The sequence below is a fragment of the Erythrolamprus reginae genome, chromosome 6 (genome assembly GCF_031021105.1).
Source record: "Erythrolamprus reginae isolate rEryReg1 chromosome 6, rEryReg1.hap1, whole genome shotgun sequence".
Taxonomy (NCBI): Eukaryota; Metazoa; Chordata; class Lepidosauria; order Squamata; family Dipsadidae; genus Erythrolamprus; species Erythrolamprus reginae.
The window spans coordinates 86,341,356-86,363,876 of record NC_091955.1 but is presented as its reverse complement, the minus strand read 5'-3'; the positions used below and the strand labels follow the sequence as shown (position 1 = coordinate 86,363,876).

General features: G+C 41.1%; 1 protein-coding gene across 1 annotated transcript in view; it reads right to left on the bottom strand.

Moving 5' to 3' along the window:
• DERA (deoxyribose-phosphate aldolase) overlaps positions 1 to 21,373 on the bottom strand; it is a 50,566-nt gene extending 29,193 nt beyond the window's left edge. The window contains exons 1-5 of the mRNA XM_070754300.1: positions 21,094 to 21,373; positions 15,916 to 16,013; positions 13,779 to 13,926; positions 11,144 to 11,239; positions 9,725 to 9,859 (exon numbers count right to left, since the gene is read on the bottom strand). Of these exons, the coding sequence (XP_070610401.1) occupies positions 9,725 to 9,859; positions 11,144 to 11,239; positions 13,779 to 13,926; positions 15,916 to 16,013; positions 21,094 to 21,268 (652 nt within the window). The 5' untranslated portion in view covers positions 21,269 to 21,373. The remainder of the gene's footprint in view (positions 1 to 9,724; positions 9,860 to 11,143; positions 11,240 to 13,778; positions 13,927 to 15,915; positions 16,014 to 21,093) is intronic.
• Positions 21,374 to 22,521: the final 1,148 nt, after the last annotated feature.

The following is a 22,521-nucleotide window of genomic DNA, read 5'->3' as shown; positions in this document are numbered from 1 at the left end:
AGCTCATGTGCTGGCAGATATGGCTCCACATGCCACCTGTGGCCCGCGTTATCGGTTCGCAATCACTGGCTTATGGCATACTCTTAGAGAGAGAAAAAACTCACGAGAATTTTAGAAGGTTCCCCCCACACCCACGAAGTATGTGTAGAACTCAGATAGCAAAAACCTGTGCATTTCCCCCATCCCCCCGAAAAACTTTTGTGACTCCCATTCCTAAATGGGAAAAAAAAGAGAGAGAGAGAGAGAGATGGTGCTTTACCTGCTTTTATATTCCAATCCATTAGAGAACACTTACAATAATTATTAAAGACCAGGCTTAGGCAAATTATAGTTCAAGTGTTATGAAGATACACTACAATAGGTAACAGCAGATTTATCTTAAAGATGAGCATAATTGGACATACGTTGGAGTACTTAACATTTTCAGTGATTTTAGAGCGGCATTCAATGCTGTGAAAGAGTGTTCAGTGAGCCCAACGGTTTTCCATCAAACATAACCCTCAACTTTGCCACGGGCTTTTCATAGAGCTTTTTAAAGAAAAAAGAACAAGGAAGAAAACGGAGAGGATGTGTATGTACCTGAAGGAAGGAGAGGACCATTCAAGGCCGTTCCTTTCAAAACGCACCTGATCGCTTCTCTTAAATTTGCAACCCGCCGCAAATTTACTTTTTAATGGACTATCTGAACTACAAATAAACAGATGTGGTTAACTTGGAAGCAAGGGAAATATACCAGATGTCTTCAGAACCTTTCTTCTCTACAGCTAGTCCACAACTTACATTTTAGTTTTTAGTGCAACGGCCCTGAAAAAAGTGACTTTTGAACATTTTTCACACTTACAGGGGTGTCTCTACTTAAGAACGCCTCTTCTTAAGAACTTTTCTAGATAAGAACCGGGTGTTCAAGATTTTTTTGCCTCTTCTCAAGAACCATTTTCTACTTAAAAACCCAAGCCCAGAAAATTTTCCCAGGAAATTTGAGAGTGGCATGAAGGCCCGGTCAGTTTCCTGCCATTCCCCCTGGGTTTCTCTTTCTGGCGCATATGGGAGGCAGCCTCGCGCTGGGTGCATGGGAGGCGCATGCTTCTCCTCGCTGTCTCAGAGTCCCTCTTTTTTTTTTTAAGCCTTAAAAGTTTTGGATTTTTTTGATTGCCCTCACCTCACCTTCTTCCTTCAGTAGCGACTGTCCTCCTCCTCTTCTTCCTCCTCCTCCTACCCAAATCACGAGCTTTTATTTCTTTCCTAATGGGTTTGCACGCATTATTTGCTTTTACATTGATTCCTATGGGGAAAAATGCTTCTACTTACAAACTTTTCTACTTAAGAAGCTGGTCACGGAACAAATTAAGTTCTTAAGTAGAGGTACCACTGTACATACTTACTTACTTACTTACTTAATTAATTAATTAATTAATTAATTCGACTTCTATGCCGCCCAATCCCAAAAGACTCGGGGCAGCTTACAACAATATAAAACACAAAAACATTTAAAAAGAAGTCAAATATACAATCTAACAATAAAACCCAGATTAAAACCCATAATAAACTAAATGACCAGCATACATACGTAGCATTCATACAATTTGGCCGTCATAATTGTTAATTCATGGCTCCCAGGCCTAATGGCAAAGCCAGGTCTTTGTGGCCTTACGAAAGGCCAGTGGGGTGGGAGCAATATGGACCTCGTGGGGGGAGGAGTTGATTCCATAGAGCCGGGGCCACAACAGAGAAGGCCCTTCCCTACAGCCCCGCCAACCTGCATTGTTTAGTCCAGTGTTTCCCAACCTCGGCAACTTGAAGATATCTGGACTTCAACCCCCAGAATTCCCCAGCCAGAAAATGCTGGCTGGGGAATTCTGGGAGTTGAAGTCCAAATATCTTCAAGTTGCCAAGATTGGGAAACACTAGCTTAGTCGATGGGACCTGGAGGAGGCCAATTCTGTGTGTTATTATAAGTCTCTGGGAGGTATGCGGCAATGACACAACACTGCAGCAGGATCAAAATTTGGATGCTTGGCAACTAGTTCATATTTATGACGGACACGCAATGACTTCCTCCTTCGTTAGGACAAGTACAAACCACTTCAATAATTTATCACCTTAACATTTCAACCTAAAAACTCTTCATTCCATATCTCATTCTTTATCTATTAGAAAATCATGAATCCTCATCGTTCAATCTTAATTCCCAAAAGTCCATTAAGAACTATCAGAAATAATATATCTTAAACAAGTAAATTAATTTCATATTTCTTCCATTTATTTTACACACATTTACTTTATCATTTTCTCTAAAAAATATGAAAATACCTCTTCTTATCATGTCATATTTCATGTTTGAGATTTGTTTAAAATCTTTAAAGCCTCATCATTCAAGGTTAATCAGGAAAAAAAAATCTATTAAGAGCTACCAGAAACAACAACATATTGAAATTTAATCCCATCAAATCACACCCCACAAATTAATTTCTTATCACCTTTTCTTCATCCCTGTTAGAAACCTCTTCACAAGTTTTTTTTTTTACCATTTTATCACTTTCTCTAAAAATACCAAAAAAAATCTTTTCTTATCATATCTTATCTATAGACAAATCTTTAAAGCCTGATCATTTAATCCTGGTCAAGAAAAACTCATTAAAAGCTATTTGGGGGGGAAAAACCATCAAATACATTTTAACCTTGATTGAAGAAAGCAACTTTATATATCTTATTTTTACTTTTAAAAGTCTTGATGATTATTCCTTTTAAGTAGTGTTCCAGAAATGATTTCACTCCCTCTTTTTATCTTTTCTCAGGAACTCTTTCAAAAATATAAAACATTTATTTTGTAAGTCCAAAATAAAAAAGTTATTCAAGTCATTTCTGAATTAAAATATATTCAGTCAATCTTCTGATTTATTACTTGTGTATCTGTTTTAGCTATTAAAACTTGCATTTTTGCAGAGTTAAAATATTTTTCCATTCTATATTAATGGATCTTCTCCATTAAGTATAATAATGATAAATTATATTTTTTTTCCTAGTTGCTTTTAGTAATTAACCTTCAAAATCTCCTCTTACCATGTTTTTTCCTCTTGCACTTAAAACTCAAAAGAGTTTTAAGTGCAAGAGGAAAAAACATGGTTAGGAGCTTTTGAAGGTTAATTACTAAAAGTCAAAAATCTTCGTATACTTTTAATAAGATTTTAAACAAACTGCAGAAAGCATTCTTATTTTTTCAAAATGTTGTACCCAGTCAACGTGGCCCCTTTGTCTGTTTAAAAACTTTCCAAAATTAATAATCTAATCACCCTTTTGCTGTTTATTTCCAAATTTTAAAAAAAGTTTTCTTTAACTTTTAAACTTACATAAATCCTATTTCAATGTCAATGGGAAGAATGTGATTACACCCATGTAATAAAACTCATTGCTCTGAAGGTTCTTAATATCCAAAAAGGAATTTACAAGCCATTTCTAATGAAAGTGATCAAGAAAGAAATATAGCAAACCCAAGATCTCTTTTAAGGCTCCAAATTGCAAAACCAGTTATGCTGAGAAATCACTTGCCCTTTGCCTCTCTCATAGGTTGGACCAGGTCTCAACACATAGTTGGAGCAATGCCACCAAGCAAATTGAACAGGCGCGGGTTGCTGCTACCGCTGTTACTGGTGCAATGCGCATGCAACTTTGCTTCTGCGCATGCCCGCATGAGTGCCAGCGAGATTTTGCTTCTGAGCATGCGCAGGAAGCAAAATCTTGTGAAGGGGTGCACACGAAAGGTTTTGGCGATTTTTTTGCTTCCAGGCATACGTAGAAGCAAAAAAATGTCAAAATCATGCACATGCACCCTCTTGCAAAATTTTGCTTCCTGCACATGCTCAGAAGCAAAATCTCGCTGGACTCACATGGGCATGCGCAGAAGCAAAGCTGCGTGCGCAGCTCAATTTTCACTACCGGTACGGCGTCCTTATCTGTACCGGTAGCAACCCGCTACTGAAGCTGAACTACAGATAGTCCTCAACTTACAAAGTTCATTTAATGATCATTGGAAGTTACAATGGCACAAACAAACTTATGATCGTTTTCAATCCTTAAGACCGTTGCAGCATTCCCCACGATCACATGATCAAAATTCAGATGCTTGGCAACTGACTCAGATAAATTATTATTATTATTATCATCATCATCATCATCATCATCATCATCATCATCTTGTGATTCCGTCTGAGGCCCCTCGGGGAACGGCTGATCCTCTGCCGGCTTCCTGCTCAGAGGGGGAGGATGAGGAACAGGAGGTTCAGGCAGACGGGGAGGAGGAATCTCAGGCTGAGGGAGAGGGAGGACAGCCAGAGTCCCCCGAGGGGGAGCTCTCCCCAGCAAGCAGCCTGGATTCCTTAGATGAAAATGCACAAGCAATCATCGATCTCCGGCAGAGAAGAGCAACACAACGAAGGGGACAATTAGCCAGGTACTTTCAGCACTAAAGAGGCAACAGCTGGGTTTGGGTGTGGTGCTCTCTGGAAAGGCTGAAAAGGCAGACCCACCCTTCCTGGCTTGTGGAGTATTATCTTTGGGAGTCCTGGGACCTGGCTGTGATCTTTGGCGTCTTGGAATTCTGGTTTGTGACTTTGAATACTGAAACCTTGGGGGGAAAAGGTGTGGGTCTTATTCTCTACAGTGGTGGGTGTGCCAGCAAGAAGTCTGTTGTATTGTCTGGCCATCAGGACTCTGCTGTGAAGTCTCATAGCCTGCCTGTTGGGAAGAACAGGTTTTTCTCTGTGTTTATTTTTCAAACTATAAAGTGCCTTTGTTTGTACCAGCGTGTCTGGCTGTTTTTTCCAGTTGGTGTTGAACTCTGGGGGCACCCAGACAGAACACATCATCACAATAGAACACAGCAAACGAGATCACTATGCTGGATTTCGTATTTCATCACCAGTTGGGCGCTTCCCAAGCACCTAGGACTGCGTGATGTAGCGGCGAATTATGTTTTCCGATTCCAGTAAAGCGGCCTTTTGCAATTGACAGATGGAGATTTTGTCAATTCCAATGGTTTTCAAATGTCCGTCGAGATCCTTTGGCACTGCACTGAGCGTGCCAAGTACCACTGGGACCACTTTCACTGGCTTATGCCAGAGTCGTTGCAGCTCGATTTTTAGATCTTCATATTTCACTAATTTCTCTAGCTGCTTCTCCTCAATTCTGCTGTCTCCTGGGATTGCAATGTCGATGATCCATACTTTCTTTTTCTCCACAATCAGGATGTCTGGTGTGTTATGCTTCAGAATTCGGTCAGTCTGAAGTCGGAAGTCCCACAGTAGTTTTGCTTGCTTATTTTCGACCACTTTCTCGGGCTTATGATCCCACCAGTTCTTTGCCACTGGTTGTTGTAGTAGTTGTAGTAGCAGTAGTAGTTGTTATTATTATTGTTGTTGTTGTTATTATTGTTGTTGTTGTTGTTGTTATTATTGTTATTATTATTATTTATTAGACTTGTATGCTGCCCTTCTCCGAAAATTCGGGGGGGCTCACAGAATACAATACAAAAAACAATATGTGTACAAATCTAATAGTTAAAACCTATAAGCTAAAATCCCATTACATTAAAAAGCAGTCAATTAACTCAATCACAATCACATATGACGACTGCAGTCTGCCAGGGTCATGTGATCCCCCTTTGTGATCTTCTGACGAGCAAAGTCAATAGCAAAGCCGGGTTCACTTAACAACCGGGTTAGTAACTTTTACAACGGCAGTGATTCACCTAACAACAGTGGCATGAAACTGTAGCGGGAAAGGTTGTAAAATGGGACAAAACTTGCTTAAACCAAATGGTCTCCCTTAGCATCAGAAATTTGGGGTCCACTGTGGTCGTTAAATCGAGGACTGCCTGTATTTCACCCACAGGGATGCCATAGTATAGATTTAGATCAGGGGTCCCCAAACTTGGCAACTTTAAGACTTGAGGACTTCTCCAGAATCCAGCATAGGTGGCTGGAGAATTCTGGGAGTTGAAGTCCACAAAGCTTAAAGTGGCAAAGATGAGAAATGGTGGTAGCACTATATAATGATATAACACAAAATTTACTTATTGTTTAGCCTTCAATCGCAACAACACAAGAGCACGCAACAGATTCAAACTTAATATTAACTGCTCCAAACTTGACTGTAAAAAATATGACTTCAGCAACCGAGTTGTCAAAGCGTGGAAATCATTACCTGACTCAGTAGTGTCAACCCCTAACCCCCAACATTTTTCTCTTAGACTATCCACGATTGACCTCTCCAGGTTCCTTAGAGGTCAGTAAGGGGCGTGCATAAGTGCACCAGTGTTCCTTCCGCCCCCTGTCCAATTGTCTCTCCTTATCTCATTTATCTTTTCTTCCTTTCAAATATGTTCACCTATACTTTTATATCTTTTCTTCTATTCTTTTCTTTATTTATATTATTACATATCTATTCTCTTCAATGTGCATTATGTATTGGACAAAATAAATAAATAAATAAATAAACAAACAAACAAAGAAATAAATAAATAAATAAATAAATAAAATATAGAACTTTATTTTACGATGTAGATGATATATTTTGAAGTTTCTTTTATTAAAGGTACATATATATAGAGAGAATTTTTAATTAGCTATATGATGTAAGATTAAAATTTAGATAAAAGAGATTTTATTATTCTTTACATTGTTGTATCCTTTTGTAGTAAGACGGTGAGGGAAAAATGTTAATTTAGAATTTTAAGAATTGCTAATATTGTATAAAACTAACAGAAAATTTTACACGGGGAGGGATAAGAGCCTCCATTGAGGGAGTAATGAGAAATGTTTGTATATGATTGATTTCAAGCATTGTTATTGTGTTTATAACTATATATTGTTTTATTTTATGGTGGAGAAAAAATAAAAAATCTTATACCGGAAAAGCTTAAAGTTGCCAAGTTTGAGGGTCTCTGATTTATTTTATATGGATTTCTCCTTCCCTCTCCTCTCTTCTCACTTGTCTTCATCCAAATATTACCTTGAAAGCAAGTTTTTCAACCTACTTTGGAAGTCTTTTGGGCCAACAAACATAGTAAAACACTGTATGAAAAAGGTAGAGGTTATTGGTACTGTATCATTCAAGCCAAAACAAAGGATGGGCGGGAGTTGTGTTTTAATGCAAGGATGTTTAATTACAGTGATACCTCGTCTTACAAACGCCTCGTCATATAAACTTTTCGAGATACAAACCCAGGGTTTAAGATTTTTTTGCCTCTTCTTACAAACTATTTTCACCTTACAAACCCAACGCCGCTGCTGGGATGCCCCGCCTCCAGACTTCTGTTGCCAGCGAAGCACCCGTTTTTGCGCTGCTGGGATTCCCCTGAGGCTCCCCTCCATGGGAAACCCCACCTCTGGACTTCCGTGTTTTTGTGATGCTGCAGGGAAATCCCAGCAGCGAAAAAACAGGCACTTCACTGGCAACGGAAGTTTGGAGGTAGGGTTTCCCAGCGAGGGGAGCCTCAGTGAAATCGCAGCATTGCAAAAACACAGAGATCCGGAGGTGGGGTTTCGAGGACTTTGGTGCTTTTGTGATGCTGCGATTTCACTGATGCTCCCTTTGCTGGGAAACCCCACCTCCAGACTTCCGTTGCCAGCAAAGCGTTCGTTTTTCCGATGCTGGGATTTGCCTGCTGAGATTCCCCTGCAGCATTGCAAAAACACAGAAGTTTGGAGGTGGGGTTTCCTATGGAGGGGAACCTCAGGGAAATCCCAGCAGTGCAAAAACGGGTGCTTTGGCTGGCAAAAGGCGTGAATTTTGGGCTTGCACGCATTAATCACTTTTCCATTGATTCCTATGGGAAACATTGTTTCGTCTTACAAACTTTTCACCTTAAGAACCTCGTCCCGGAACCAATTAAGTTTGTAAGATAAGATATCACTGTACATCCTTTTCTCTCTCGCTCGCTCTACACAGAATCCAGTTGTTGGAGTTCTGTCGGCACTTACCCGCCGTCCATTCAAGGTACATTAAGAAAAACCCAATTACTATGCAGATAAAAGATTTCTCCTGTGGTATTTAAAGTCTACTAATTAATAGCATTCTGGGGAGACAACTAGCCACAGCAACCTAAACAGTACCACACGTGCCCTGAAATTCTGTGAAAACCAATTAGAAAATACAGATTTTGTTGTCAAGAATCCAGCACTTTTTTTAAAAAAAAACACGACTCACCACCTAAACAAAAAACAAAAAAACCTCCTCTTTCAATTCTTTTTAACAATTCTGTTGCAAATAATTAGCGCACAAGCACCCCACAGTTTTCTTTTCCCACCCACCCCTGGTCTTAATTTAGAGATAAGTGTGGATGGAAGGAATTTTCACAAAATAGCTTTGCAGAAAGGGTTGTTGGTGGGGGTTTTTTTAAAACCCAATTATCTAGAGATGTATTTTCAAAATTTATAGCAGCCCTAAACAAATTTAGGTGTTTGGTTGGTGGTGTTGTTTTTAAAGGTAACCACCTACCAGAGTGCAAAAAAAAAGGAGATTTAAAATTTCTGAAGAATTGCTTGAAGATTTTGAACATGCTGGATAGGATTGCAAATTCTGGGCAAATTACCATCAGAAAAATGCCTGCGTTATTTTCCTGGAAAGTTTTGCTTTGTGTCCCAAATGTAGCCACCAGCTAAGAAAATTAGACTCTTACCAAAGCAAGCACAGCCTCATCATGGCTTAGTTTTTAAAAAACCCAATTATCTAGAGATGTACAGTGGTACCTCATGATAGGAACTTAATTGGTTCCAGGAGGAGGTTCGTAAGGTGAAAAGTTCGTAAGACGAAACAATGTTTCCCATAGGAATCAATGTAAAAGCAAATAATGCGTGCAAATCCTTCAGGAAAATCCCAAACTTTAGAAGGGAGGCGAACAGAGGGCAGGGAGGAGCAGCTAAAGGGGGCGGGTGGAAGAAGCAAGGCTAGGCTAAAGGGTGAGTGGGAAGGAAGAAAGGCAAGGGGGCGCCCCTCCCTTTTCTTTCTTCAAAAGACACCCTTTCAGTGCCTTTGCAAGCACCTTGTTCTCTGCAAAGTCTTTCCCCCTCCAAGCCGCCCCTCCCCTTTCTTTCTTCAAAAGACACCCTTTCAGTGCCTCTGCAAGCATGCTGTTCACCTACTTTTGTTAATGCAAAGTCTTTCCCCCTCCAAGCCGCCCCTCCCTTTTCTTTCTTCAAAAAAGAGGAAAAAAAGAAACCCCTTCATCCCAGCAGCAGCGGCTTGGGTTCGTAAGGTGAAAATAGTTCGGAAGAAGAGGCAAAAAAATCTTAAACACCGGGTTCGTATCTTGAAAAGTTCGTTAGAAGAGGCGTTCGTAAGATGCGGTATCACTGTATTTTCAAAATTTATAGCAGCCCTAAACAACTTTAGGTGTTTGGTTTTTTTGGGTTTTTTCTAAGGTAACCACCTACTAGCATGCAAAAAAGGAGATTCAAAATTTCTGAAGAATTGCTTGAAGATTTTGAACATGCTGGACAGGATTGTAAATTCTGGGCAAATTACCGTCAGCAAAATGCCTGCATTATTTTCCTAAGAGCCCATAAGTCTTTCTTTGTGCCCCAAATGTAGCCACCAACTAAGAATATAAGACTCTTTCCAAAGCAGGCAGAGCACTACCATGGCTAAATTTCTTGTCTAGATTATTCTGGAGAGGGGAAAGAAAAGAGTCTGCGTCGAACTTTGATTTTAGGGTTATGCAAATGCTCACCTTCCCACTGGCCTGTCAGTACTAAGGTTCGATTAATGACAATATCAATCTCTTTGGCCCCATCTTCCACGGCTAGCTGGATCTCCTCTAAGCGAGTTTTCAGAGGGGTCTGTCCGGCTGGGAATCCAGTTGCCACTAAGAAAAGAAAAACGAAACCCGTTAAATACATCAGTACAAATAGTGGCAATATTCCATATCAGGAGTTAGATTGTAGGACTTCTATTAGACCTCTCTGAAGCTTTCCATTCCATCAGCCATGGTATCTATCTACCTATCTACCTATCTACCTATCAAAAACATGTCACATGTTTTTTGCTGAATTTGAAAATTAAGGGAGACTAGGATAGATCTATTTCGGCCTTATTTTGGCCTCATCAGCTAGCCATACCCACTGGGACTTGAACCTGCAACCTTTGCCTTGTAAGGCAAAGAATTATCCTCAAGGCTACAGTACCCAATCCCTTCAGCTCTGCACCAGGGAAGGGTTACATATTTTTGTGTCGAATCGCCCTGGTGTATTGAAGGAACATCACAGCTCCTTATTTGCCTCTCGGCCCAACCGAGGGCCATTTCCAAGGCAGTTAATTTTATTGATAGCTGACAATTCTATCTATATGTGTCACATGTTTTTTGCTGAATTTGAAAATTAAGGGAGACTAGGATAGATCTATTTCGGCCTTATTTTGGCCTCATCAGCTAGCCATACCCTCTATCTATCTATCTATCTATCTATCTATCTATCATCTATCTATCATCTATCTATCCTATCTATCTAGCTAGCTATTTAATTTATTTATTTATTAGATTTATATGTCGCCCGTCTCGAGGCGACTCAGGGCGGCATACAACATGAATATAACAATATATAGTATCTCTACAATATAAAGATTTACTAAAAACATTTAAAAGACCCCATATCCTTCAAATAAATAAATGAACAAATAAATAAATGAACATCTCATTCTGAATTGTCCAGTGTTAAATCCATTTTTTTTACTACTGGTTCTATAGGTATGGCTTGGTAGTTGGTTGGTTGGTTGGTTGGTTGGTTGGTTGGTTGGTTGGTTGGTTGGTGTTTGTTTGTTTGTTTGTGTTTGTTTGTTTGTTTGTTCTTTCGTTCATTCATTCATTCGATTTGTATGCCGCCCCTCTCCAAGGACTCGGAGCGGTTTCCAACAACAGTACAATTTACAAATCCAATATTAAACCAGAACATAGTTATGGCTTGGTGGACATGGCAAGAGAAGGATACTGCAAAATCCCCATTCTCTCCCCACTCTGGGGCCAGCCAGAGGTGGTGTTTGCCAGTTCTCCAAACTATGCAAAATTTCTGCTACCAGTTCTCCAGAACCTGTCAGAACCTGATGGATTTCACCTCTGGAATCGTCCCTTCAGAAATTCAGGCAGAGAACTTCTTACCTGAAGCTACTGGGATGTGGCAGCCAACAGATTTGAGAGCCTTAACTGCATCGACTACTCTAGCCGGATAGACACAAACGGCCGCTGTGGTGATCCCTGGAAAACAACCATCATCAAGACTCTGTTATCCTCAGTAAAGGAGGATATTTGTAGCTCAGCGTTGAAATGCAGGGGGCCTTGGTGCTCTCTGAGCTTGTCTGTTTCCCTGTGGATTTTTCATTAACCAAAATAGGTAGCATCACCAGAACTCAAGCATTGCTGGAGCACTGATGATGCTCTCTAGTTTAGGCAATGACGAAGAATAACTATATTGTCACTTTAAATGTATACTAATAGGCATACATTAAAATGATCTCAAAGGGTCCAATATACATTGCATAAACATGACAAAAAGAGATAGATAGATAGATAGATAGATAGATAGATAGATAGATAGATAGATAGATAGATAGATAGATAGATAGATAGATCTCTAGTTTAGATAATGACTTAAAACAGGGGTCCCCAAACTTTTTACACAGGGGGCCAGTTCACTGTCCCTCAGACTGTTGGAGGGCCAGACTACTAAAAAAACCTGCGGTTTTCTTAACGCTGCCCGGGGGGGGGGAGGAGGAGGAGGAGGTGAAATGGAGCAAGTCCCCAACTCCTTGCCGAGTTTTCTCTTTCTCTCTCTCTTCCTTCCTCTCCTTTTTTTCGCTCTCTCTCTCTTTCTCTCTCTCTCTCTTTCTTTCTCTCTCTCACTCTTTCTAACTCTCCCTCTTCCTTTCTCTCTCCCTCTCTAGCTCTCTTTTTCTTTTTCTTTCTTTCTCTGTCCCTCTCTCTTGCTTGCTTTCTCTCTCATTCACTCTCTTCCTATCTCTCCCTCTTCCTTTCTCTCTCCTCTCTCTTGCTTGCTTTCTCTCTGTCCTTCTCTTTCTTTCTCTGTCTTGCTTTCTCTTTTTCTCTCTGCCTCTCTTACTTTCTTTCTCTGTCCCTCTCTTGCTTCCTTTCTCTCTCGTTTTCTTTCTCTGTCCTTCTCTCTTTCTTTCTCTGTCTTGCTTTCTCTCTTTCTTTCTTTCTTTCTCTCTGTCCCTCTCTCTTTCTTTCTCTCTCTCTCACTTTCTCTCTTGTCTTCTTTCTCTTTCTCTCTTGCTTTCTCTCTTGTTCTCTCTCTTGTTCTCTCTCTCTTGCTATCTCTCTTTCTCTCTCCTTCTCTCCCCCTTTCTTGCTCTCTCTCTTTTTCTCACTTTCTCTCTCCCTCTCTCTATCTCGCTCTCTGTCTGTTGCTCTCTCTCTCTCTTGCTCTCTCTCTCTTGTTCTCTCTTTCTCTCTCTTCTTTATTCTCTGTGGAGGCCGGCAAAGGTTTTTCTTATTTTGAATGGGAGGGACGGGGGAGCTCGGCACCCACCCATCCGCAGCAGGCGGGGGCGGCTGCGGTTCCCTTTCCTTCTCCCACTGCCTATGTCTACCACCCGTGCCTCCCGCCAAGCCGACGGCCTTCGCCGCAAGTTCCTCGGGCGGGAGATGCCACTTCCCTCCGGCCGTAGAAAGTGCAATAATCTCTGCACTTTCTACGGCCGCCTGGCTGGGCTGCCCAGAGGGAAGTGGCAGCTCCCACCCGAGGAACCCGCGGCGGCGGCCGCCAGCGGTAGACATAGGCAGTGGGAGAAGGAAAGGGAGCCACGGCCACCCCCGCCCGCCGCAGATGGGCGGGTGCCGAGCCTCTCAGTTGTTGCCTCCCGGTGGGCTGGCAGGGGGATGGCCTCCGCACTTTCGTTGCTCCCCACCCCCAACTCCAACACCCGGCTCCGTTGCGCGGCCTTGGAAAAGTCTGCGTGGGGGATTGTTTTTGCGCGCGCATGCGTGTAAAATCTTGTGCGCAGCCGCAGGCCAGATAAATGGCCTTAGTGAGCTGCATGCATCCCGCGGGCCGTAGCTTGGGGACTGCTAACTTAGAATAACTATATTATCATTTTAAATGTATACTAATAGGCATACATTAAAATGATCTCAAAGGGTCACTGCTTCCAATATATATTGCATAAACATGACAAAAAGATAGACAGACAAACAGACAGATAGACAGACAGACACACGGATGGTGAGAGCACTTTGCTGGCCAGAACAGGATGCAGGGATGGTGGTGCAGGGCCCCCAAAAGTCCCCCAGTGGCCCATTTTCAGCTGGCAGGGTACTGTAGAAGGCCTTGGAGGCTGAAATGGGCCATGCAGGACCCTTATGTGGCCCCCTCGTGGCCCATTTATGTCCGTCAGAGTGCTACCGGAGGATAAAAATGGGCCGTGGGAGGGGTCACACAGAGGGCCCCCCCCCATAGCCTGTTTTGGCTGGCAGAGGCACCATGGACCGGTCCTTTGATATTTCCAAGCTGGCCTTGCCAGCCAGCTCTAAGCACCCAGCGGGCCGGATGTGGCCTATGGACTTTGACACCCCTGCTCTTCGGTCAATTGTTCTGGTGCTGTGTGAATTTGCAATATGCTTTTCCCTGTTTCCCCCCCCTCCATTTTCACATTACGTATCACATTGCTAACTCAGCTCTATCTACTCAGCTTATTTCTCTTTGATGAAGGGCAATAACATTCAAAATTGTCAGTACACTTTACCCAGATAGAAGCAAGGTTTCATAACCGCAACATACCTTTACCATGCATATTCAAGGCTTCTAACAAATCCTCTTGGATGGGATCTTTGGCTTTGTGGCACAATCGGCAAACACTGCATGGGGTGTCATCTCCAGAAAGGGTGGTGAGGTCTATGCAGGTGACGGCTCTCAAAAGCCAAGCTGCCTTCATTTCAAAAACAAGCACACCCAAATGATCAAAAAATGACCTTGCAGTTTGAGCTACATGATTATTACACAATGTCTTTATTTATTTATTTATTTATTTATTTATTTATTTATTATTGATTTATTTATTTATTATTTATTATTTTTTATTGATTTATTGATTGATTTATTGATTGATTTATTGATTGATTTATTGATTGATTTATTGATTGATTTATTGATTGATTTATTGATTGATTTATTGGATTTGTATGCCGCCCCTCTCCGAAGACTCGGGGCGGCTAACAACAATAATAAGACAGCATATAATAACCCAATACTAAAAACAATTAAAAACCCATTATAAACCCTTGATTTACCACCATTAACTGAACGTTCAAAGTTACAACAGGGCTGAAAAATGTGGCTTATACATTTTATACTGTTTGGTACAAACCCATTACCGAAAGCAGAAAAAGAGAGGTTTCAACTTATTCCCCTACACCACACCATTATTAAAAGTGTGCAATTCTTTTTGGTTTTGATTTAAAGCAACTCTTTTTTCTTTTTTTTGGCAGTAAAGGGATTTAGTTGAATCCCCATGTTATCTATAAAAGATCGAAAAGAACATACAATTAGCAGCTAGGAAGGAGATTCTGGTCCCCGTGTTTGCAAGATGAGTTGTGAAGACAAAACACAGTGAAAAATGTTCCAAGAATCCATTTGAGTTGAAGAGGCGGTAGGATGGATTGCTTTTAGATAGGATGAATTAGAAAGTTGTTTTTATCAATGATGTCATACCTAACTGGTCTTAAGTCCTTGACTTAAGACCACAACTGGGTCCAAAATTACTGAGGCTAACCAAGACCTTTGTTAAAGGTGTTATGTCTGATTGTATGACCTTTTGGTCATTGTTTGTTTGTTTGTTTGTTTGTTTGTTTTTATTTATTTATTTATTTATTTATTTATTTACTTATTTACTTATTTATTTACTTACTTACTTACTTACTTACTTACTTACTTACTTACTTACTTACTTACTTACTTATTCGATTTTTATGCCACCCTTCTCCTTAGACTCAGGGCGGTTTACAACAAGTTAGCAATAGCACTTTTTAACAGAGCTAGGCTATTGCCCCCACAATCCGGGTCCTCATTTTACCCACCTCGGAAGGATGGAAGGCTGAGTCAACCTTGAGCCGGTGATGAGATTTGAACCGCTGACCTGCAGATCTATAGTCAGCTTCAGTGGCCTGCAGTACAGCACTCTACCTGCTGCGCCACCCCGGCTCATCTGTTAAAGGAACCACTTCAATATATTTCTGGAGACCTCATCTACAAAAAGAATGGAACGGGTCCAGAGACGGGCTACAAAAATGGTGGAAGGTCTTAAGCATAAAACTTATCAGGAAAGACTTCATGAACTCAATCTGTGTAGTCTTGAGGACAAAAGGGAAAGGGGGGACATAATCGAAACATTTATATATGTTAAAGGGTTAAATAAGATTCAGGAGAGAAGTGTTTTTAATAGGAAAGTGAACCCAAGAACAAAGGGCCACAATCTGAGGTTAGTTGGGGGAAAGATCAGAAGCACCGTGAGAAAATATTACTTGACTAAAAGAGTAGTAGATGCTTGGAACAAACTTCTATCTATCTATCTATCTATCTATCTATCTATCTATCTATCTATCTATCGAAACTTTAGAGTTGGTTGCTCAATAAACATGTTATTTTGGGGAATCTACCTGGCTCAGAGTTCTGCTTTTGGTGGATACATTACTCAGAACCCTGATAGAGACCCCTGTCTTAAAACATTGGTAATTTTAGCTGTTCTTTGTGGCCTTCCAAGTTTGATACTGAGTCAGATAAAAAAGCATCTTTCACTGGCCCTTTGTCACTGTTGAGTTTTGATGACAAAAGCACCTAACACCACAAACAAAAAAACGGTGCTAAAATTCGTGAGAGAAGAATGTCTCTTTTGGAAACCCCAAAACAGGGGACTTCTCACCATCGAATTCTTCTTCATGGCCCGTTGCTTCTCGATCTGTGCTGCTCGCTTCAGTACAGCTGACTGATTCACCCGGACCCGTGAAAGCCATGAGAGATCTAGAGGAGAGGAAAACATCCATTTACTTCCATCACCATTTACATTCAAAATCATTTTTTGGGAAGAGCAGAATCTGGAGGGGAGATGGGCAGAGCAGTCTTAGACACCTGTCCAATTTTGGACCTATAATCCCTGAGGGCTTCTTCTTTCATATTACCAACAACTAGCACCTGTGTCACTTAACTTTTGTTGGCGGTAAGCAGATTGGAGAAAAGTTAAAACATAATAAATATGAATTAAAAAACTTCTTTGATTTGGACTACTGCCATCATCACTCCATTGCAAACAAAATGGCAGAGTCACATGGCCGGCAAGCCACTCCCACCCAGTCACATGACCATCAAGCCACACCCACAAAATAAGCCACACCCACAGTGTGGCAGTAAAATTTTCGGCTGCCCATTACTGTCACCGCCCTATAGGGTTTTATATGTTTAGGGTTTTATATGTTTTTATAAAACCCTTTTTTATATGATAGGGTTTAATATGTTTTTAATATTAGATTTGTTCCACTGCTATATTGTTTTTATTGCTGTTGTGAGCCGCCCCAAGTCTTCGGAAAGGGGCGGCATACAAATCTAATAAATAATAACATACAAGCTAATAAATAATAAAATAATAATACTACCAATATCAATCTGTATAGTCTGGAGGACAGAAGGAAAAGGGGGGGACATGATCGAAACATTTAAATATGTTAAAGGGTTAAATAAGGTTCAGGAGGGAAGTGTTTTTAATAGGAAAGTGAACACAAGAACAAGGGGGCACAATCTGAAGTTAGTTGGGGGAAAGATCAAAAGCAACATGAGAAAATATTATTTCACTGAAAGAGTAGTAGATCCTTGGAACAAACTTCCAGCAGACGTGGTTTGTAAATCCACAATAACTTAATTTAAACATGCCTGGGATAAACATATATCCATTGTAAGATAAAATACAGGAAATAGTATAAGGGCAGACTAGATGGACCATGAGGTCTTTTTCTGCCGTCAGACTTCTGTGTTTCTATTTCAGACATATGGTTGTCCAATCTCTTCTTAAAAACCTGCAGCATTGGAACATTCACAACTTCTGAAGACAGAGTTGTTCCACTGATTAATTGTTCTAACTGTCAGCAATTTTTTCCTTAATTCTACGTTGGGTCTCTCCTTAATTAGTTTCCACCCATTGGAGAATAGCTTGACTCCCTCCTATCTGGGGCAACCCTTGAGTTATAGGAACACTGCTATCACGTCACCCCTAGTTGACATACCCAATTGCTATACCCAATTCCAGCCACAGTTCTTCATATGTTTTAGCCTCCAGTCCCCTCATCATCTTGCTTGCTCTTCTCTGCACCCTTGCTAGAGTCTCAACATCTGTAGTAAGTTCTTCCTTATCCACATAACGGCTGGAGAATTCATTAAGTTGAAATCCATGCATCTTAAGAATGAGAAGCACTGCTATAGATGATGCACCATGCTTAAAAATGGAGGGCCTGTGCATATTTATTATTTTTATTCTTATTTTTTATTTATTTATTATTTAGATTTGTATGCCGCCCCTCTCCGCAGACTCGGGGCGGCTCACAACAGAACAAGACAATTCATAACAAATCTAAATTGTAGTTTAAAATATTTTTTTTTTAAAAATTTACTAAACAAACATACATACAAACATACCATTCATAAATTGTATATACCCGGGGGAGATGTCTCAGTTCCCCCATGCCTGACGACAAAGGTGGGTTTTAAGGAGCTTACGAAAGGCAAGGAGAGTAGGGGCAGTTCTAATTTCTGGGGGGATTTGGTTCCAGAGGGTCGGGGCCACCACAGAGAAGGCTCTTCCCCTGGGGCCCGCCAACCGACATTGTTTAGTTGACAGGACCTGGAGAAGGCCCACTCTGTGGGACCTAATCGGTCGCTGGGATTCGTGCGGCAGAAGGCGGTCTCAGAGATATTCTGGTCCAATGCCATGAAGGGCTTTAAAGGTCATAACCAACACTTTGAATTGTGACCGGAAACTGACCGGCAACCAATGCAGACTGCGGAGTGTTGGTGTAACATGGGCATACCTAGGTAAGCCCATGACTGCTCTCGCAGCTGCATTCTGCACGATCTGGAGTTTCCGAACACTTATCAATTTACATCCTAATGACTTTAAGTCAGCTTCACAAAGTTGCTACTTGGGGGGGGGGGGGGAGAGAAATGGCGATACGAGCACCATGTATGCCATCCTGAGCTCCTGCAGGAAAGTCAGAATATAAATAAATATTCCGCCGGCTCTAAAAAGGAAAACTGGATTGCACGCCTGGGAAGGAACAGGTTTGAATCATCTTGAATGTCTGCTGAAAGACAAAGACGTTTCAATTCATTAAACCTGGGAGTGTTAATAATACCATTTTTAATATGTCATCTGTTCCAATCAAATATTCATGGGGCTTCAGGGATCAAAGTAATTAAAGTAGTTAAACTACAGATAATTAGCCAACTTTCTTCAATCCTCCCTGGGGGGGGGGGTGAGAATGGGGGATGGAAATGTGCTTTGTTTCATCTGAAGAAGATACGTTCCAAAGCTTTGCCTTCTAAACTGTATTCAGTTGTTTCTTTAGAAAATGCAATCTTGGACACGCAATATATTTGGCCTAGGGTCCAATGGGCATATCACATAATCACGTACATTTCAAGGCTTTGAATCTGGACTTTGAGAGGGCTAGAAAGCATTAACGCAGCACCTTTCCACAAATTCCAAAACCAGTGGTTCTCAACCTTGGGGGCTGAACGACCGTTTCACAGGGGTCGCATAAGACCATGGGAAAAGACAAATTTCCCATGGTATTAAGAACTAAAGCTTTTATTCTGGCACCTTGGAATATATTTTTACAATCCGACCAATCAGGTGTTTACAGTGGGGGTGTCCCTCTGACCTTCCTGCCAATCAGCTTAAAGCTCCGTTGGGAGAATTGGCGCTAATAATAATAATAATAAATTAATAATAATTTATTAGATTTGTATGCCGCCCCTCTCCGAAGACTCGGGGCGGCTCACAACAAGCGATAAAACAATATTGTACAGGCACAAATCTAATATTAACAAAAAAACTAAAAACCCTATCAATTTAAAAAACCAAACAACACATACATACCAAACATAAATTATAATAAGCCTGGGGGAAAGGTGTCTCAAATCCCCCATGCTAGACTTATGGTTGGGGGTCACCACATGAGAAACTGTATTAAGGGGTCATGGCATTAGAAAGGTTGAGGACCACTGTCCTAAACTAACAACCTTGCCAGGCTTGCACAGATGCCCTCTGGAGTTCATGGCATTGGACCAGAATACCTTCAGGACCGCCTTCTGCCACACGAATCCCAGCGACCGATTAGGTCCCACAGAGTTGGCCTTCTCCAGGTCCCGTCGACAAAACAATGCCGTCTGGTGGGACCCAGGGGAAGAGCCTTCTCTGGGCCGGCCCCAACCCTCTGGAATCCCCCCGGAAATTAGGACTGCCCCCACCCTCCTTGCCTTTCGCAAACTCCTAAAAACCCACCTTTGTTGCCAGGCATGGGGAATTTGATTCCCCTCGGCCGCTTCATTTTATGTATGGTTTGTTTGGGTTGTATGAGTGTTTTTAATCATAGAAACATAGAAGTCTGACGGCAGAAAAAAACCTCATGGTCCATCTAGTCTGCCCTTATACTATTTTCTGTATTTTATCTTAGGATGGATATATGTTTATCCCAGGCATGTTTAAATTCAGTTATTGTGGATTTATCTACCACGTCTGCTGGAAGTTTGTTCCAAGGATCTACTACTCTTTCAGTAAAATAATATTTTCTCATGTTGCTTTTGAGCTTTCCCCCAACTAACTTCAGATTGGGTCCCCTTGTTCTTGTGTTCACTTTCCTATTAAAAACACTTCCCTCCTGGACCTTATTTAACCCTTTAACATATTTAAATGTTTCGATCATGTCCCCCTTTTCCCCCTAATCAACGCTTTTTAACTGTTTTGCTTTTTTTAATTATTGGATTTGTATTTTGTATTCCTGTTGTGAGCCGCTCCGAATCTTCGGAGAGGGGCGGCATACAAATCTAATAAATGAATGAATAAATAAATAATAATAATAATAATAGTAACAACAACAACAACAACAATCAGTCCCTGGATGAGGCTCGACTAGTAATTAATGCCAAATTAAGGCCATTGTGATACAATTGCAGATAACAATCACAACAACAGAGTTGGAAGGGACCTTGGAGGTCTTCTAGTCCAACCCCCTACACTCCTTCAAGCCAATGGTTATCCAACATCTTCTTTAAAACTTCCAGTGTTGGAGCATTCATAACTTTTTTCTTTTTTTATTTATTTTGTCCAATACACAATACATAGAAGAGAATAGATATGAGGTAATATATATAAAGAAAAATATAAGACAGAGAAGATATATGAAAGGAAGAAAATATATATGATATATGAGATAAAGGAAAGACAATTGGACAAGGGACGAAAGGCACACCGGTGCACTTATGTACGCCCCTTACTGACCTCTTAGGAACCTGGAGAGGTCAATCGTGGAGAGTCTAAGGGAGAAATGTTGGGGGTTAGGGGTTGACACTACTGAGTCTGGCAGTAAGTTCCACGCTTCGACAACTCGGTTGTTAAAGTCATATTTTTTACAGTCAAGTTTGCAGTGGTTAATATTAAGTTTAAATCTGTTGTGTGCTCTTGTGTTGTTGCGGTTGAAGCTGAAGTAGTCATTGACAGGTAGGACTTTGCAGCGTATGATCTTGTGGGCAATACTTAAATCGTGTTTTAGGCGTCCCACTGATGAATTGTTCTCACTGCAAATTTCTCCTTACAGTAATTAAGGCCTTGCATTTCAGACGTTTTAAGAGGCCCGGGTTGATTCTCCCCGAACCGCTGGAGCACAGCAGCCTTTGCCGTCGACCAGCGGAAGGGAGAGACCTCCGGCCCATCTGGAGCCTGGGAAAGACCTCCAAGTCCCAACCACCAAGCGTCCTTTTTCGCCCAGCCCGCCTGTGCCGTCCCCCGCCCTTTGTCCGGATGCGCCCTCAGCTTGCACGCTGCGGCCGGGCTTACCTAACTCCGTGCCCCGGTTGCGAGCAGCCATGATGGGCGGAGAAGCGACAGGCGAGGCTCTGGCAGGGCCAGGCGCTTTCACGGCGCTTCCTGGTTGCGCCCTTTCCATCAGTCCCTCCTTCCCCCATTCACATCCCCATTCTTCCTCCTCTTCCTCCGACCAGGTCAGTTCCATGAGGGCCCCCCGGGACAGAAGGCGGCGTATCGGATTCCCGCCGCTTTGGACGGCCGCTGGAAAAACTGCAAACAAAGGAGGCCGCGCGATCCCCCAGAATTCAGTGTTTCCCAACCTTGGCAACTTGAAGATATTTGGACTTCAACTCCCAGAATTCCCCAGCCAGCATCCGCTGGCTGGCGAATTCTGGGAGTTGAAGTCCAAATATCTTTTAAGTTGCCAAGGTTGAGAAACACTGCCCATATATTAAAAACAAAGCGGATCCCCCGCGGTCTGGTAGTGACCAGAGGAGAGGCAAAGGGTTTGGGTGGTATTATTACTTAGTATTAATTATTAGTTAGTACTATCCTTTTTTATTTATTAAACATGAAACTCAGTCGACTGAACTTTTAAAAATGTATCACATATTTCAATGTATTATTTATTTATTTATTTATTTATTTTTTAGATTTGTATGCCGCCCCTCTCCGCAGACTCGTTTATTGATTGGCACTAATGGTTGATACAGGTTGCTGCCAGCATCCTGATTATTATTATTATTATTATTATTATTATTATTATCATCATCATCATCATCATCATCATCATCATCATCATCACCATCATCATCACAACAAAAAACAGTAATACACAGCAAAACGAGATTATGCTGGATTTTGTATCACAAAAATAGGGCTGTGTGATGTATTTTCATATGATGCGCACAGATCCAAGTACGGTAGCATGCATTGATTGATTGATTGATTGATTGATTGATTGATTGATTGGATTTGTATGCCATTCCTCTCCAAGGACTCAGGGTGGCTCACAACATATCAAAAAACATAACAATACATCTAGAATCCAATTAATATGGTTAAAAAACCTTTAAAAATACTTTAAAAACTCCAATATAATTTAAAAGCATTCATCATCATCCTTTAAGAAAACATACTAAAACACTCATCAGTCAGGGGGCTAGGATCTAATGGCCCTAAGCCTGGTGATATTATTATTATTGTTGTTATTGTTATTGTTATTATTTATTATTATTATTATTAATATTATTATTATTTAGACATGAAATTCAGTCAACTGAGCATTTAAAAATGTCTTACAGATCTCATTGATGGTTGATATGGGTTGCTGTCAGCGTCCTAGGTTTTGTTTGTCTGTTTATTGATTGTTAGAAATATAGAAGTCTGAAGGCAGAAACCTCATGGTCCATCTAGTCTGCCCTTATACTATTTTCTGTATTTTATCTTACAATGGAT